Genomic DNA, 17314 nt, shown 5'->3' with positions numbered 1-17314 from the left:
TCACTTTCCTTTTGATGGTTAAGTGTTAGCCAGATTTTAATAAAAGTGCTGGCCCTAGACTTTTTCTAAAACATTTTATACTATTGTATAATTACATCTGTTCTTTTAGATGACTATTTAAGTAATCAATGTGAAAGATAATTAATTTTATTGATGTGACATCTTATAATTAAATGCATGTATAAAACTATTTATACACTAACAATGTATCAAAATTAAATTCTTTTAATAATGTTTTAGAGTATGAGTTAAGAGAAGTGTACAAAGTCATTATATAAATTTTCTGAATTTTCTAGTGTAGAAGTATTAATTCTGTGATATCAGAATAACTTGCACTTTTGAACAGAAATGGCAATAACTAATTGTTGAAATAGAAAAATAAACAAAAATGTCAGTCTAGTTACTTCTAAATATTGAAAGCAATCTAATAATTAATACTAATTAAACTCTGACTTTATTTTAACAGTCTCCTTAATTACATATTTACAGTGTGTTGTACTGTTGTAGTGTGTGAAGTGCAAAGTGGTAAATAGCGGTAAGAAGTAGTAGTGTAGCAGCACCTCAATCCACTTGCTCTTCCTTGTTTGCCTTTCCTTTTCTTTTATATCTTTCGCATCTGCAATTTCTTTCACTCTCTCTTCTCTCTCTCTCTCTCTCTCTCTCTCTCACACACACACACTCTACTTGTGAGACACCACACACGAGACCCAAGCAAACAAGGGAACACAGAAAGAAGGAGAAGAAGATGATGGGCGTCTCCTCCGCCACCGTCTTCGTTGCTTCCGTCTTCCTCCTCCTCACCTTCTCCTCCGTTCACTCTTTCTACCTTCCCGGAGTCGCCCCGCGAGATTTCCAAACCGTACGTCTTCCATTTCTCTATCTTTTTCTGAGATTCGCTCTCTCCATTCCCTTATTCGAATATCTGAGCTACGTGCTTCATTAACTTCTCGATCAACGCTATCTCGCATGAATCTGCTCGGATCTAGGGTTTTAGCTCTGATCTGTATATTTCCTCGCTGCTATTTTTGTTGGATTCTCTGTGGTTTGTTACGTGTTTCTCGATTCGAAGTGAAGCTCCCTCATGTTTTTTCTTTTTTTGGTGGATGGCTTTTGCTGTTCTGATTTGGTTTAAATTTGGAGTGTGCACTTTTATTTTCTGGTAGACGATTTGATGTTGCCGATTCCGAATGTCGAACTTAGAGTAGATCTTTACTTTCAGTTAATTGAGCACTTCCTTTTGCTTTTTTGAGGCTTGGCTCCATGAATTTAAGCTGTTTTTGCAATATGGAATTCCTGTAATTCGTGAAAATTTAGCTGATTCAGCCACTATTGCTGTCACGATGCCGTGATTGAAACCCCAATTGTAGTTGGGCATCGCAACTTATATGTGATGGATGATGAAATCTTGATTGATTATTGATCGGTGTAGTAGCTGTGTAGTGTGTAAGAGATTGCTCGCTTGTTGTAATGTGGCTTTGCCAATTGCCACTATGGGCTGAAATTGTAACCATCATTCAAAGCAGAAGGACAATTGAGATTGATCATTGAATTGTTGGTCTGTGTGACTTGGGAACTTGTTGATTTGGGTGATTTGGTTGACATTGAAAGCGTTTTATTTTAGTTTTTTTGTTTACTGCTTTTGTGTTTTATTGTGTGTGGCTGTGTGCAATGTGAAGTATCATTTAGATTTATTGTTTTTCTTCTGTTGGACTAGGGCGATCCCCTCTATGTAAAAGTGAACAAATTATCATCCACAAAGACTCAACTTCCATATGATTACTACTACCTGAAGTATTGCAAACCTAAGGAGGTCGTGAACAGTGCAGAGAATTTGGGTGAGGTCCTTCGTGGCGATCGCATTGAGAATTCAGTATATACGGTGGGCATTCTGCCTCATCCCTCATTCAATGCTTTGCTTGGACAATATAGCTGTGAAATTTAGTGACTAATCCTTTAATTTTATTTTCTTTCCAGTTTCATATGAGGAAGGAACAGTCTTGTACTGTTGTGTGTCGTGTAACTTTGGATGCCGATGCTGCTAAGAATTTTAAAGAAAAAATTGATGATGAATACCGAGTAAACATGTAATTAATTAGTATATTTAGTGATTTAATTAGTATTTGGATTTATTGGCTGGTGCCCTTCTTGCTATAGGTTTCTTCTTGACCTTTAATGTGTTTAATTGGACGTACAGGATTCTGGATAACCTTCCAGTTGCTGTTCTCAGACAAAGGAGGGATGGAAGTCAGTCAACAACATATGAACATGGTTTTCGTGTTGGGTTCAAAGGAAACTATCAAGGGGTATAACTTAGCAAGAAGTTCTGCTATAGAATTTAAAAGTTTGAATTTTTTTTAATAGAACATAAATTACCATTTTTGTTATGTTAACCTCACATATGCCTACAGAGCAAGGAGGAGAAATATTTCATCAATAACCACTTGAGTTTTAGAGTCATGTATCACAAGGATTCCGAAACGGATTCTGCTCGTATTGTTGGATTTGAGGTCACACCAAACAGGTCTTTTTCATTTCCCAACTACCACACATATCTTTCTCTGGTTATTGTTGTTGCATTCTTATCTTGGTATAACATATCACCAACTTTGTTGGTTTTATAGTTTATTTTAGGAATAGGATGCTGTTGGAAAGGAATTAAGAAACAAATTAGTTGGATGATTTGTTAATAGATTTCTGCTAGTTTATCATGTTGATTTTGTTTGAAGATAGACAATATTTGGTCAAACTTCAAAGGTGACTGAAAAGGGGAGATTCCTGTCTCTTTCATGGGTACTGTCATACAATACCTAGTACATTTATTCTTTTAAATGTGTGTTCGAATTTATATCTCTAGAATATAGAGCTTGTGTGTTTGATTGCTTTCTTGTTAGATTTCAAAGGAATCTTTCATGTGTAATATTTTTCTCATTGCAAACTCTATGACTTATGAAACAGTATTAACCATGAATTCAAGGAGTGGAATGACAAGAACCCACAGGTGACAACATGCAATAAAGACACCAAGAATTTGATGCAAGGTAGTACTGTCCCACAGGAAGTTGACACAAACAAGGATGTTGTATTCACATATGATGTTACCTTTAAGGTATTGCCAATTAAAACTGCAGTTACTCTCATCAACTTTCATCTCATCTGTTGTCAAATGCAAGAAGTTAAGTTTGATGGCAATTTTTTCAGGAAAGTGAGATCAAATGGGCATCACGGTGGGACACATATCTTCTAATGAATGATGATCAGATCCACTGGTTCTCCATCATTAACTCTCTGATGATTGTCCTTTTCCTTTCTGGAATGGTGGCTATGATCATGATGAGAACTCTTTACAGAGATATTGCCAATTATAATCAGCTAGAAACTCAAGATGAGGCCCAAGAAGAAACAGGGTGGAAACTTGTCCATGGAGATGTTTTCAGGCCACCTGTCAATTCAAATTTGCTTTGTGTTTATGTCGGTACTGGTGTTCAGCTATTTGGAATGTCACTTGTGACAATGATATTTGCTTTGCTAGGTTTCTTGTCACCATCTAACCGTGGAGGTCTCATGACTGCAATGGTTCTATTGTGGGTTTTTATGGGTTTATTTGCTGGTTACTCCTCGGCACGTTTGTACAAGATGTTCAAGGGCACAGAGTGGAAAAAGAATACCTTGAAAACAGCATTTATGTTTCCAGGCATTCTGTTTGGTGTCTTCTTTGTGCTAAATGCCTTGATTTGGGGAGAGCAGTCTTCTGGAGCAGTCCCTTTTGGAACCATGTTTGCTTTGGTTTGCCTGTGGTTTGGTATATCAGTACCCTTGGTCTTTGTGGGTAGTTACTTGGGTTTCAAAAAGCCAGTAATTGAAGACCCTGTGAAGACTAATAAAATTCCCAGGCAGGTACCTGAGCAGGCATGGTATATGAAGCCCGTCTTCTCTATTCTTATTGGAGGCATTCTGCCATTTGGTGCTGTGTTCATTGAGCTCTTCTTTATCTTGACATCAATATGGCTGAACCAGTTCTACTACATCTTTGGATTCCTGTTCATAGTGTTTGTTATCCTATTAATCACCTGTGCAGAGATTACGATTGTGCTTTGCTACTTCCAACTTTGCAGCGAAGACTACAATTGGTGGTGGAGATCTTACCTCACGGCTGGGTCCTCAGCTTTGTACCTTTTCCTCTACTCAATTTTCTACTTCTTCACCAAATTGGATATTACTAAACTGGTCTCGGGCATCCTTTACTTTGGATACATGATTATCGTTTCATACGCTTTCTTTGTGTTGACCGGAACTATCGGCTTCTATGCTTGTTTCTGGTTCGTCCGCAAGATCTACTCTTCTGTGAAGATTGACTAAAATTACAAGCATCGTATAGTGTGGATGATTCAAGGTTGAGCACCGAACCTGAGGCTGTAGGACTTTGAAGCAAATACAGCAGGGAAGTTCTTTTCCCCCTCCCCTGAAAACCCCCCTTTTTGTTTATTGTTTAGTGTAGCAGTTGGACTGTTAATTTGTTAAACCCGTTTCCATATATTACTGTAGTTGCTTAATCCATGAGAGATGTATGCATATTTCTACATGTCCATGTCATAGCATAGTTATATGATTTTCGATCAGCAGTTAGTTGTCAGGGAATGAATGGCATTTCTTGTCACAGCTAATTTGGCAAGGTGAACGACACCTATGCATGTTTGTTGATAAAGTCACATATATACATAATCAATGAACAACACTTGGGTAAACCATTAAAAAAAACAAAACACAAAAAACCAAAAGAACTTGGGGAGTTAGATCAAACGTCACTCAGTCACTGTACCGTAAAATTGATAGATAGTCATCCAACTTTTTTAATTATTTATATGGTTGGTACTTGGTAGAGAGGTGGTAGTGGTTCTCAACTTAGTTTAAAAGGGTGTTTGTAGTAGGTTGCAGGTTATATTCTCATCCAAGACGAGGAGGGAGCCAATATAAAAATATAAATCTAAAAAAAAAATTAAAATTAAGAGGGCTAATATAAAAAATTAATAATTTTTATACATTAAAATTTTTAATTTGGGAGGCCATTGCCCCCCTTCCTCAACACTAGCCTCCGCCCCTGTCCAAGGTTGTTACCATACTCAAGTTACCGGAGAAAGTTGATGCATCTACGTTAACTTATTGGCTGTGGGTGGGTGGTTATTTTTTAATAAGTCATAATTTTGTCTCTAACTTTTAAAATTTTTATTTTTGTTCAAAACGTCTTATTTTGTCCTATTTTATTCCTTTGGTCAAAATTATATTTTTAAATATTCCTATTCTTCCATTATTATCTTTTTTTAGATAATGATAACAATTGTAATTATAGTGGTTATAGTAATTTGAAAGTGAAATTGAAAGAAAAAAAATAAGAAGATAATAATAGAAAAAGAAAAGATATTTTTGGAAGAAAAATATTTAATTTTGACCAAGACTAAAATAAGATAAAATAAAATTTAGGAAAAAAATAAGATATTTTAGAGATTATGAATAAAATTAGGACTTATTTTAAATATTAGGAATTAAAATAATATTTTATCCATTTATATATATGACAAGTTTGATTCCAAATTCTTTCTTTATCAATTGCGTTGTGAGGAATGAGAATTTTGATAGTTCCTTCTCTCATGAGAGTATTCTTAATTCTTTATTTTAAACTAAACAATTTTTCTTAACTTAACGAATTATAACTCAAATAGTATAGTTTCTTTATACTCACTTAAAAGTCGTGATTTCGAGTCTCACTCCTAATTTTAAAAAAAAAAATCTCCTTAAAAAATATTTAGAATTTTTTAAGTTAAAAATTTTGAAATACTCTTAAAATTTTTTCTGTGGGACACCTCTTTTTTTTTTTTTTTATGTCAGACAGGTTGAAAAATCTCCAATTCTAGACATCATAATCAATCCGAACACAGCAAACTTTTTTGTTTTTGGAACCACGAACACAACATATTAAGAGACATCATATATTGCCACTCAACCAAAGTCCAAGCTGCCACCGCCCACCAGACACCTCCTTGGTTTGTTTTATTTAGATAATGTAGTTGTATACATATATTTTTGGTCGTCAAAGATAATGGGTTCAAGAGCCCAATATCTTTTCGGGTTAGGTCCAAGCCCAAGCCCACGCCCAAGCCCAATTATGACTGGTAGTAGCAGTAGTGCTTTACTGCGTTAGAGGCTCCTAATAAAAGCCTAAAACGTAAAACCCTCAACTCTCTCGTTTCGAGCATCAGCAGCTGCCACCACCATCATCATCATCGTGCAGCAGATCCAGCTTCACCAATGGTGATCCCTCTTTCTCTCATTTCCTCTTCTCCCTCTCCGTTTCTTAATCAATTCCCCATATTCATATCACCATTTATTTAATTCTTATGTTTTCTTCATTTTTATTTTCTTTTCCAAGAACACATTGTCATTCAGTAACAATTTGAAAGAGAAGAAGCTAGTTTTCCCCCTTTGTTTGTATCTGAGTCTGTTAGAGTGAGCTTTCTGGTAACTTTGGTAAAAGGAAAACAAAGTTTCAATTTTTTCGGGAGATTCTTAGATCTTCGGTGTTTGATATTCCGGTTCTTGTGCTCTTTTGTGTGTGTGTGTGTGTGTTGGCTTATATTTAATTGGTCGTAATTAAACTCTAGTATGTAGATATTCTTATGCTTTTGAAACAGCATATTTAACCATTTTTTTTTTCATCTCTGTAATTCCTGAAAATTAGGTTTATGTTAAGGCTCAGAAAGGTAAGGCCTACTTCAAAAGGTATCAAGTGAAGTTCAAGAGAAGAAGAGGTAGTGTATTGTTATTGTTATCAAACAGTTTACACTGTGTTTCTTATCTCTAATGTGCTTTGTTTTAAAAAAATTTAGAAACATTGATGACTTTATTTCATAAAAATTTTGCAGAGGGAAAGACTGACTACCGGGCCAGGATTCGGTTGATTAACCAAGATAAGAACAAGTACAACACACCTAAATACCGTTTTGTTGTGCGATTTGTATCCTACTTTAGTTTTGTAGGTTAACATTTTTTCAGTAGCTTGTACTTAATTGAAATTATTTTATAGAAATGTTTACAGGAATTTTTGTTTGATGCTATGCTTTTTTTGTTAAAATTGATTATGCTCAAGTGATTGTTAGTCAATGCTACCTTGAGTTCATGAGTATTATCCTTAGCATCATTACTAGACAAACAAGGATATCGTTGCACAAATAACATCTGCTAGCATTGCCGGTGATATTGTTCTTGCTGCAGCTTATTCCCATGAGCTGCCTCGCTATGGCCTTGAAGTCGGTCTTACTAACTATGCTGCAGGTACTTCATCTGTGGAAATCCTTTCTCTCCTTCCCTCTGTCCGTGTCACCTTTCTTTTGCTGTTGTATCTGTAACTATGCCAAGTGTTTTTCACCTGTGATTGAACATATTAAAATGTTACCAGCTTATTGCACTGGACTTCTTCTGGCCCGCCGAGTCCTTAAAATGCTTGAGATGGATGAGGAGTATCAAGGGAATGTAGAGGTATGAAAATTGAAGTGCTTGTGCTTGCTTGCTATCTCTTACTTTCATAAATACATGTGCGACACCTGAATGGTTTTATAATTTGACTGAAAAATATGGTTACATATCAGGCTAGTGGTGAGGATTTTTCTGTTGAACCTGCTGACACAAGGAGGCCATTCCGTGCTCTCCTCGACGTTGGTCTTATTAGGACCACAACTGGAAACCGTGTGTTTGGTGCCCTTAAGGTACTAATTCTTATGTTGCATTGATCGTCTATGTTTCCTTTTCTTTTTAGTATGTTGGAGTAAAATAATTGTGATGGTTTTCAGGGAGCCTTGGATGGGGGTTTGGATATCCCTCACAGTGAGAAAAGGTTTGCTGGTTTTGATAAGGAGAAGAAGGAGCTTGATCCTGAGGTTCACCGCAAATATATCTTTGGTGGACATGTTGCTGCCTATATGAAGGTATGGGTGAATATCTTACTGGCTTTTAGTTGTAAATTTTTATGAATTATTAATCAAAATAAGAGATTTCAGTAATTTGTCTGACCATTCAATTTATTTAATCTCTCATAGACTTTGGAGGAAGATGAACCAGAGAAATACCAATCACACTTCAGTGAATATATCAAGCGTGGACTCAGTGCCGATGGAATTGAGCCATTGTACAAAAAGGTTCATGCGGCCATTCGTGCAGATCCCACCATCAAGAAGTCAGGGAAGCAGCCACCAAAGGAACACAAAAGGTAAAAAATAAAAATTGCCTAGATTTATGGGGATTAAAAAATCTCACCATTTGTTTGACTTTGAAACATGTGGGTTTGGTTACTTTGTTTTAGCACTACTCATTATATATTGCCCTCTTTTCTGCAGGTACAACTTGAAGAAGCTTACATATGAGGAGAGGAAGGCTAAGTTGATTGCACGCCTGCAGGCCCTCAACTCTGCAGCTGGTGGTGAAGATGAGGATGACGATGATGACGAGTGAAGATTTACTGTGGATGTAGCGGTGCAACTTATTTAGAATGTGTAACTTGCATTTAGTGAATCGTTTTCTTGAAGATTTATGTTCTTGCATTTTTTATCTCTTAGGTCACAAATTTTGGATACATGTTGGGTTGAGTCTTTTGGTCAATTTCGTGTTAGCCTGCATTATTGTGATTTACCTTGTTTTGGTTCATACAAGTCATAAGTTCTTTACCATAATACGATCCTTTATTTTATTTTGCGAAAGTCTAATTTCTAAGTTGTGGCTGTGCCTGGATCGGGTAACATGGATTTCTTGAAATTTTTTGGGATTTGATGAAAATGAATAAAAATTAAAGCATCAATTTCTAAAAAGTTAACGTTTTCAGAAGGAAAAAAAATGAGTATATATCCATTTTGGTCCTCAAAGAATTTCGGATTAGACACTTTAGTCTCCAACTAAAATTAATTACTTGATTGATTGATTGGTTTCTAACAATTAATTTTGTCTGTCATTTCGGTCTTTGGCTCTGTCAATTCTAACGGAAGACAAAATGGTCTCTTGACAACTTTAATAGGGGACAAAATCTAACAAGGGATCAAAATACTTTTATTTGAAAACGACGACGACGAGTCTTAACAAATTGGACTTGTTGTCTAGATTTTTTTTTCTTGTGAACATTGAAATTGTAGAGTGTGCATTGTATAAATTGAAGTTACAGTATTAGATTGTTAGTGTTATGCGAGATATGATGGAAATTGGGAGAGAATAATATCGTTTCCGAACAGAAGAGGTCAGGGACCATTTTGTGTTAGAGTTATTAGGGACTATTTTGTCCTCCGTTAGAATTGACGGAATAAAAGACCTAAGTGACTGACGGAGTTAATTGTTAGGGACTAATCGAATAATTAATTTTAGTTGGAGACTAAAGTGCCTGGTTTGAAATTCTTTGAGGAACAAAATAGGTATATACTAAAAAAAATTAATTCGGTCATAAAGAATAAAGAAGAATGTAAACAAGATTTCGTTTTCCAGTAATATTCCCCCATCAGGTAATACTGTAGTCATTAGTTAAGTTTTTTTTGGTGACTAGTCATTAGTTAAGTGGTTCACTACTAAATATATTTCTAGATAATTTATTTTCTAAATAAATGAAACACGACCAACTTAAACTATGAATTTCACTTGTAGGCAAGGCATTATAAAAATGACATAACTCTCACCAAATAAAAGAAAATAACAATATAACCAATTAGTAGTCTAATTTAAGAATTAAGAGGTAGTATCATTCATAAACTGAGAAGAATAAGAGGTGTAAGAATAAAAAAGGTAAACATAAAATGAAATAAAACATAACATAATTTCATCTTATCATGTTGGCAAAGTATCTTACACTTACAGGGAAGAAAATAACTAAAATCTAGATTAAATTTCTCTCAATGCAGCTTCATATGGAAAATTATATTACTATGGAAGCAAGTGACTTCCACAGAATACAAACAACTTGAACTTGCACATGGACTCAAATCTTTGCCGTCTCAATGTGCATTATCCAATCAAACTCTTCACTTCTCTGTAACAAATCTGAACACACCAATATATATGTACACATTCCACAATTTTCTCAATCCCTATTAGGCTTTTTTATCAACCACATGGTGTGTTGTGTTTTTGCAACTTCACCTTTGGTAATAAAAAGCCAAAAATCAATGCTTGTGGTGTTGTATTAGTGCACACCTAAAATCTTGAATTGAATATAGCTGATAAAAAATCCAATCTTGAACCACCCTTTTATTCTACATTTGTTTTCTGAGGTTGGAAATTGATTAGGTGCAAATGGCTTCTACTGAAAGTTTCTTCATGACATTTGGACATGGATCTCCTCCAAAAAGTTCAGGTGCCACTGTTACTGCACATGAATTTTGGCCAATACAACTCTGCAATAATAAAGTTGTTGAGTAATGCTAAATTAAATAAGCTGAGTAAAAGTTACCATAAATTAAATGGATCATTTGACATGCATAATTGCACTTCAGGCTTTAAAACTAAATTAAAAAAAAAGTTTTCTTAAATCCCAATTGAGAAAATATAAGGAATCAACTTTTAATTAGCCAACATTAGCCAATTTTATGGTTTAGATTTATAATTTAGGATTAAGGATTTACGATTTAAAGTCAAGAATTTAAGATAGAATAATTTTTAAAAAATTGATTGATGTTGGCCGAAAAAATTGGTTCCTTAGCATTGCTCTTCAAATTTGTAGCAAGAAATGATACCTTTTGGAAGGCATCATAGGACTTATGGGCATGGCAGCTTCCTTCACGGTAGTTTCCACACGAGCCAACCGGAGTGCCGAAGCTAGCGAACTTGATGGATGAGATCTTCTGTCCAGGACCACATGACAAATGTGCTTTTGGCCTCACAGGTTTGCTAACTTTTCCAGAAGATTCCATCTGATAACTTACAAGATTTGGCTGCCACTCATAAATATCAGCACACACACTATCTATATCCCTTCTAACCAAAAATATCCCATTGGGGTCTCCACCCATTTCCTCAAACACAACCAATAAATTCCCAGCTGGTTTCAGCCAAGAATGAGGAACATGATACCTGAAATATTATCAAATTTAAGTAAGGTTGGTGAAAATTTTCTTAAGTGCATTAACAAAACAAAACTCCAGAGAAATTTAGAGATATCTCTCAATTCTCACCATCTTTGAGAAGGCTCGCCGCAGTTACTTAAACATTTCTTCTCATTATAAGTACCAGCATAGTCACAGGATCCACACGAACCGGATGCTTTGTAAGCAGGCCAGTACCGGCCAAGACTCTGTCCGTTTATCCAGATTTGTCCTTTGCCCATGCTTGCCATGTCTAAAGCCAATGGCGCGCTCCCTGCCGGAGAATCAAAAGTGGTCTAATGCAAAAATGATGTTAGTTTATGTCCATTGTTTCAACTAGTGAAAGCCAAAAAGGTCTCCTTACCACAACAAAATGAAAAATCTTATACTTATTATTGGTTTTATTTGCAAGAATAGTAGTTGAGAATAAAATGATAAGTTCATGTAACTTTGTGATACTCACTTTGTACCAAGTCAAGGGCTGCCTTCGCGACACAAAGAAACCCTGCATCCACTCAACTGAGGAACTTCCGGTAAGTGAATGAAGACTCAATGCTTCACCTTTAAGACCAACCTGAGTGGAACATGAACTCAAATGAGTACCAAGCTAAACTAAGCAGTAAGAAAAAGATAAGCCTTAGTAAGTGTTTGAAGAATAACCTTGTAAGACCACTTCTGCCATGTTAAGTCCCTCTTCCCTTCATTGAGACCACTTAATGTAATTGGACCAAGAACACCAGCATTCCATCTTTCAAAATGTGGACCAACATTCTGCACATAAGTAATGTATTTTTAGTGTTAAGTCATAAGTCATAACACACTGATTTAGACGTGTCACGCATGTGCGCATGGACAGCGATAGATATAGAGGGAGAATATACCGGGAGACCAACTGCAACACTAAGAATGGAGATTTTGTTAACACCAGCTCTGAGCTTCACACCCTGGCTAAATGTTAGTTTGGGGAATTCTAAGCTTCCGTAAGCAGTTCCTGATCAAAGAGTATCAAAGTAAAAATGATGAAGCTCAAGCTATTATGCAAACAATCATTAGCTTCAAATGTAAAATGTGATGCTTGCAATGCAATATTTGGGAAAGAAAATTCAAGAAAGAAAACTATATCCATTGTGTTTGACAAATGGCTTCCTCTTGGATCTTACCAAGAAAAAATGCAATTATTATAGTCAAATTTTATTAAAACCCCTGAATCAATGCAATTGTTCTTGGTACTTTGAAATTACATATTGCTGAATCAAATTTAAGTAATGCTGCTCACCTGATAGCTGACCATTGACAAAAACATGCATAGCATGTCCAGCAGACATTGCTGTAAGAACAGGATCCTTTCCATTCCTTAAAAACCATTCGTTGGAATTTATCACAACACTGACAAGAAAAATAGCAAGTAATTAGACATAGAACAGTGACAAAATTTCCAGTGATGTTGTAACCAACAATTATATGAGACTATAGTGTTTTATGTCACTCACTCTGTAGAGTACCACAAGTAGTCAGATAAGTCCCTTGTTACATTTAACTGCTCCAACAGACCAGTCACTGTGAAGGAACTATCATCGGTAGAGGTCGTCTCATCATTAAATGCTTTCCAAGAGAGTCCTCCATGAATAGGAACTCGAGTCATCTTCATTTGCGCACTTTGCGCACCAACCTGACCAGGAGATTATTAAAAACTTTAGTCTTCTATTCTTGTAACTTTAGCAAGAACATTAAAATTTAAATAAGACAACAATAAGGTGTTATTCCTTTCGTTTTGTGTGTCTACTTCCATGAAAATGAACAAGTAAATCTTGTTGGCAATTATAACTGCATATAAGAATAGTCATTGAAATATAAATTCACTCTTATTTTTCTTTCCCTCACCCTTGCAGTGTTATAAACAGTGTGCTTGCAATCAGGAAGAATGCTTATAGACCAAGGAGGCAAGTTGTAATGCAAATTTCCAAATGACACCGTTGCATAGGATCGTGGATTATAGTTTGCAAGAAAAGCAGAACATGCTCCAGACTTTGATTTGAAGACATGAGCCTGTAGTGTGGTGAACAAAAGTTAGAAATTCAGTTTGATTTCGAATCATTCTAGACATGGCTGGTTTATTCTCACATAACTAAGCATATTTTATAGTTTTAAGTGACTTATACCTCTTCATAGTTTCCAAGCCTTTGTACAACAGGATCTGCAGACACTAAAGCAGGTTCAGAAAGTTTAATTGCCCTGTGTAAATCTCTCAGATGACCCCATTTCGGGTGCCGAGGCAATCCTGCATAGAGCAGAAAGAAATAAATGAAGAATGTAAGATCATGCAAGAAATGTTCTAATCTGCTATCATAGACTTGAACTTTATTCTATATGATTCAAGAAAATGCATAACAAAATGAAAATATCAGTAAGTATGAGAGGCGCATACCGTATTCATCGAGAGGCGCATCATAATCATAGCTTGTAGCAATGAAGGGACCACCAGCAGTTCGACCGAAATTTGTACCTCCATGATACTGGAATGGACAGAACACAAGGGACTTAGTTGAATGAAACAGTGAAAACCAGAGATTGAAATCTAACAGATACTGAAACTACCATGTAATAATTGACAAATGATCCTCCTTTCTGTATGAACCTTGCAACAGAAAATGCCAAATCCTCAGCAGGTCTGTGAGGAACTGGACCTCCAAACTCAGTATACCTGCAAGTTTAAACAGAGAAATCAAAGGTATGGTCAGAAAGATACCTCTAGCTTTTATGTAACAATGCACCAATTCAAAATAACATTCAATTTGGACAACATAGTAATAAATTTTTTAATATGAATTTATTTTGAAATGAAGGTCAAGGGAAGTAAAAACTTATCATACCATCCAGTCCAAGCTTCTGTCCACATCTTTGGTTTGTAAGCCTTATTTGGAGAGAAGTAATCACAATAGAAGCCATTGCAAGTGTTAATCTGCAATAAAAGTCAACACAAATATTAATATATTATCAGCAAAAAATTTGATTTACTTGAAAATACAAATATTTCTTGACTGCATGCCAAGAATATTAAAATGATTTCACTCAATAATGGAATGTCATGTTTTGAATTATTTCACCACAGGTAATCATGCTAATTTCACTAATGTCTAATGACACCTCAACATAATAATAAGAATAATATTGAAATGACATAAAAGGTAAATCACAGCCATGCAAGAATGAAGCATAATTCATTCTCATAATTCATAAACTCTAGTCTTGTGTCTGACCAAAATTTGAAAATGACAAATTTGTCCTACATTGAAATTTACTATTAAAAACAAGTGGACATATTTGCCCTCCTTTATACATGTACCTAAGGATACTGTTCAGTATCCCCCACCAAGGACAAGGAGAATAAGAATATGAACATGTTTATAGAAAGTAACAAGAATTTTGTTAGATTAGATGGTACTTACAACTGGGTCAGGAGCATCATCTTGCTTGCACATGACCCATGGAACACCAGTTCTAAGTCCTAAAGCCATATGTGCTGCCCAATCAGTGTATGCTTTACCTTGAGCACCAAGTTCATACTCCATAGGTCCATATTCATTTTCAATCTGTTAACAAAATCAATAGTTTGAAAAGGGTAATACTCTCAGTAAATTTATATGTTAATAAAGCATGAAGTTAGATGTTGAACTAAGAGGAAGGGTAGTTAGGTATTTTAATCTTACCTGTGATAAAATTATTGGACCACCCTGAGACTCAAATAACCTTTCTGCTTTCATCATATCCACAATCTTAGTGGTAAATCTTTGCATTTGATACTTCAATACATTAACATGGAAAAAAAGAAGGGAAAAAAAAGTTACTAAAATAGAATAAATAATAAGAAAATTAACATCAAAGATAGGGGAAAAATATTAGATTTTTACATTGACTTTTGGTCAAAAAGGACTATTTCTCTCACCTTAAATGGCCCATTGTCTGTTCTGAAGCTAATGCCTGGTATGTACTTAAGCCAAACAGGGAAACCGCTGAAAAAAGTAGAAAAACCATTAAGTTAAAAGTTAAAGTTGAAGCTATTTAAGATGTTCCAATTTCAAAGTTTCCATATAAACAAAGTTTTATTATTATTTCTTTTTTTGGTTAATTTGTAAAGAGAAAAATTGAATCATTTGATTGATTACCCGAAATTCCACTCAGCACAGACATAAGGACCAATTCTGAGGTGAACATAAAGGCCTGCTTGCTGAACCAGCCTTATGAACTTCACCAAATCATAATTCCCCTCAAAATAATACTACACTCATCAACAAACAAAAGGTTCATTAATTCTCACAACTAACTCATAAATAACAAACTGAAATAAAATAAAAAGAAGCATTTTCTTCAAACACCAGAAGCAAAAACAGCATGCATTGTTCATTACTTTGCCAGGTGAAGGCTCATGTCCATTCCAGAACACATAAGTTTGAATAACATCCAAACCTCCTTCCTTGGCCTTCTGTATAAGATCTGGCCACATCTGCCAAAAACAATTAAAATAAAATAAAAAAAAAAAGTAAAACTTAGCATTGCATAATGAATAAATAAGTTCAAAAAAATAAAAAATAAATACTTAGGATTGCAAAAATCCTTATTGAAAAAGGAAGAAACTTTAAGGTACCCATTTGAAAAAACAAAGACCCCATAAAAGCACATTTTGATAGTATTAGTACCTCAGGAGTGCTTCTTGGGTAATGAATGGAGCCAGAGAGAAGTATCCTTCTTTGTCCATTGATGGTGATAGCTTTATGGTCATAGGACACTGAAGCTTCACCTTCACCAACCAATGAACATGCCAACACCACCAAAATTAATGCCACATTCCACACTTGTTTGAGCTTCTTCATCCCCATCATACTCCAATCTCTTCTTTTCTCACCTTATTCTATGCTTTGATGCATAGAGAGAAATGCTTATGCAAGTGAGATATTTCTGTTTTGTTTTGTTTGAACTGTGAAGTGTGAACTATTATTCTCTTCCTTTTACTGACTTTGTTTCTTTTTGGCAGAATCAATGACCAATGAAGAGAAGAAAAAGAATAAAGGGAGAGTTGAATTGCTGAGAAAGTGAGAAAGACTCTGTTTTTCTTCTTTACTCTTTCTTTGGGAAGGAGAAACAAAAACAGAATTAGTAAATTAGTTGTTGTAAGAGATGGTGATGTTGGGGTTGCAGAAAATGAAGGGTGCTTTGCAGTTGCTTTTATAAACACTCAGAAGTGGATGCTATTTCAGAAAAAGTTAGACCCACAATCTTGTCCTTATTTAAAAAAATTTATATGAAATTAATAATTAAAAATTATTAAATATTTTAACNNNATATTTATAGAGAGAAAAACAAAGTAAAATGAAATTATTTTTTAATATTAGGGTAAAGTATATTTTTTGTTCCTGAAGTTTGGTAAAAATTTTAAAATTATCCCTAAGTTTTATTTTGTTTCAATTTTGTCCCAAAAATTTTCAATTTGCATCAAATATACCCTCGACGGCTAAATTTTTAAAAAATTTAAGACGAAATAATGCAAGAAAATTATGCTTGATTTGCTTGTGTTAAGGGTTGTTCTTATGAAATCGTTGTTGAATCGGTCTTAAATTTTTTGAAAAATTAGCCGTTAGGGGTATGTTTGATGCAAATCAAAAACTTTTGAGACAAAATAAAATTTAGGAGTATTTTTAAAACTTTTGTCAAACTTTAGGAAAAAAAAAAAAGTATACTTTACCTTTAATATTATAAAACAAAAAGTGTATACTTGAGATGTATAAAATAAAAAAATAATACAAGTATACTTTCATTTGAAAAATGTAAATTGGGTTGATAATTTAGAAATTTTCTAATTATGAACTTTTTAAGGAATTAAATATTTCTTATAAAAAAATATCTTGTGCATGTTTTCTTTAAGAAAATTTCTTGTGCATTTAAAACCATAAGAACTTAAAAGAATTTGAGGAATTATTTACTCTCTGAACATCCTTCTAATTCCTAATTAATACATAGAGGAATAATTAATTCATTCTTTGATAATATATTGATTATATAAGAAAATTATTAAGAGAATAAATTATATAATTATTATTTTTTAATAAAAAATTATCATCTTTTATTTTTTAAGAATTGTATTAAATGTTTTGATAACCGCACCTTCAGAATCATTTCATTTATGATATTTTGAGACAAAAGGACAGAAATATTCTCTACCC

The 17314-nt window shown here is 34.4% G+C and overlaps 3 protein-coding genes across 3 annotated transcripts; 2 read left to right on the top strand and 1 right to left on the bottom strand.

Annotated features, from left to right (window-relative positions):
- On the top strand, positions 530 to 4619 carry LOC107614886 (transmembrane 9 superfamily member 7; the record flags this gene model as incomplete). Its single annotated transcript, XM_021112211.1, has 7 exons — positions 530 to 859; positions 1715 to 1879; positions 1975 to 2084; positions 2195 to 2303; positions 2409 to 2521; positions 2956 to 3106; positions 3199 to 4619. Coding segments are annotated over 7 exons (2136 nt in total), but the record flags the coding sequence as incomplete, so codon positions are not given.
- On the top strand, positions 6178 to 8777 carry LOC107617444 (60S ribosomal protein L5). The gene is made up of 9 exons (XM_016319201.2): positions 6178 to 6303; positions 6731 to 6800; positions 6915 to 7006; positions 7197 to 7323; positions 7448 to 7527; positions 7638 to 7754; positions 7839 to 7973; positions 8085 to 8254; positions 8382 to 8777. Exons 1-9 carry the CDS (start codon positions 6301 to 6303, stop codon positions 8494 to 8496), a joined length of 909 nt encoding a protein of 302 aa, XP_016174687.1. The 5' UTR covers positions 6178 to 6300; the 3' UTR covers positions 8497 to 8777.
- On the bottom strand, positions 9807 to 16148 carry LOC107617445 (beta-galactosidase 1; the record flags this gene model as incomplete). The annotated part of the gene is given in 19 exon segments (XM_016319203.2): positions 9807 to 10412; positions 10752 to 11088; positions 11190 to 11395; positions 11563 to 11673; positions 11760 to 11870; positions 11981 to 12090; positions 12376 to 12485; positions 12590 to 12768; positions 12981 to 13145; positions 13259 to 13377; positions 13525 to 13612; positions 13695 to 13800; positions 13970 to 14058; positions 14546 to 14689; positions 14807 to 14899; positions 15043 to 15109; positions 15263 to 15375; positions 15505 to 15600; positions 15794 to 16148. Coding segments are annotated over 19 exon segments (2538 nt in total). The 3' UTR covers positions 9807 to 10301.

Source organism: Arachis ipaensis, chromosome B09, assembly GCF_000816755.2.
Source record: "Arachis ipaensis cultivar K30076 chromosome B09, Araip1.1, whole genome shotgun sequence".
NCBI lineage: Eukaryota > Viridiplantae > Streptophyta > Magnoliopsida > Fabales > Fabaceae > Arachis > Arachis ipaensis.
This window is presented reverse-complemented; position numbering and strand designations above follow the sequence as displayed.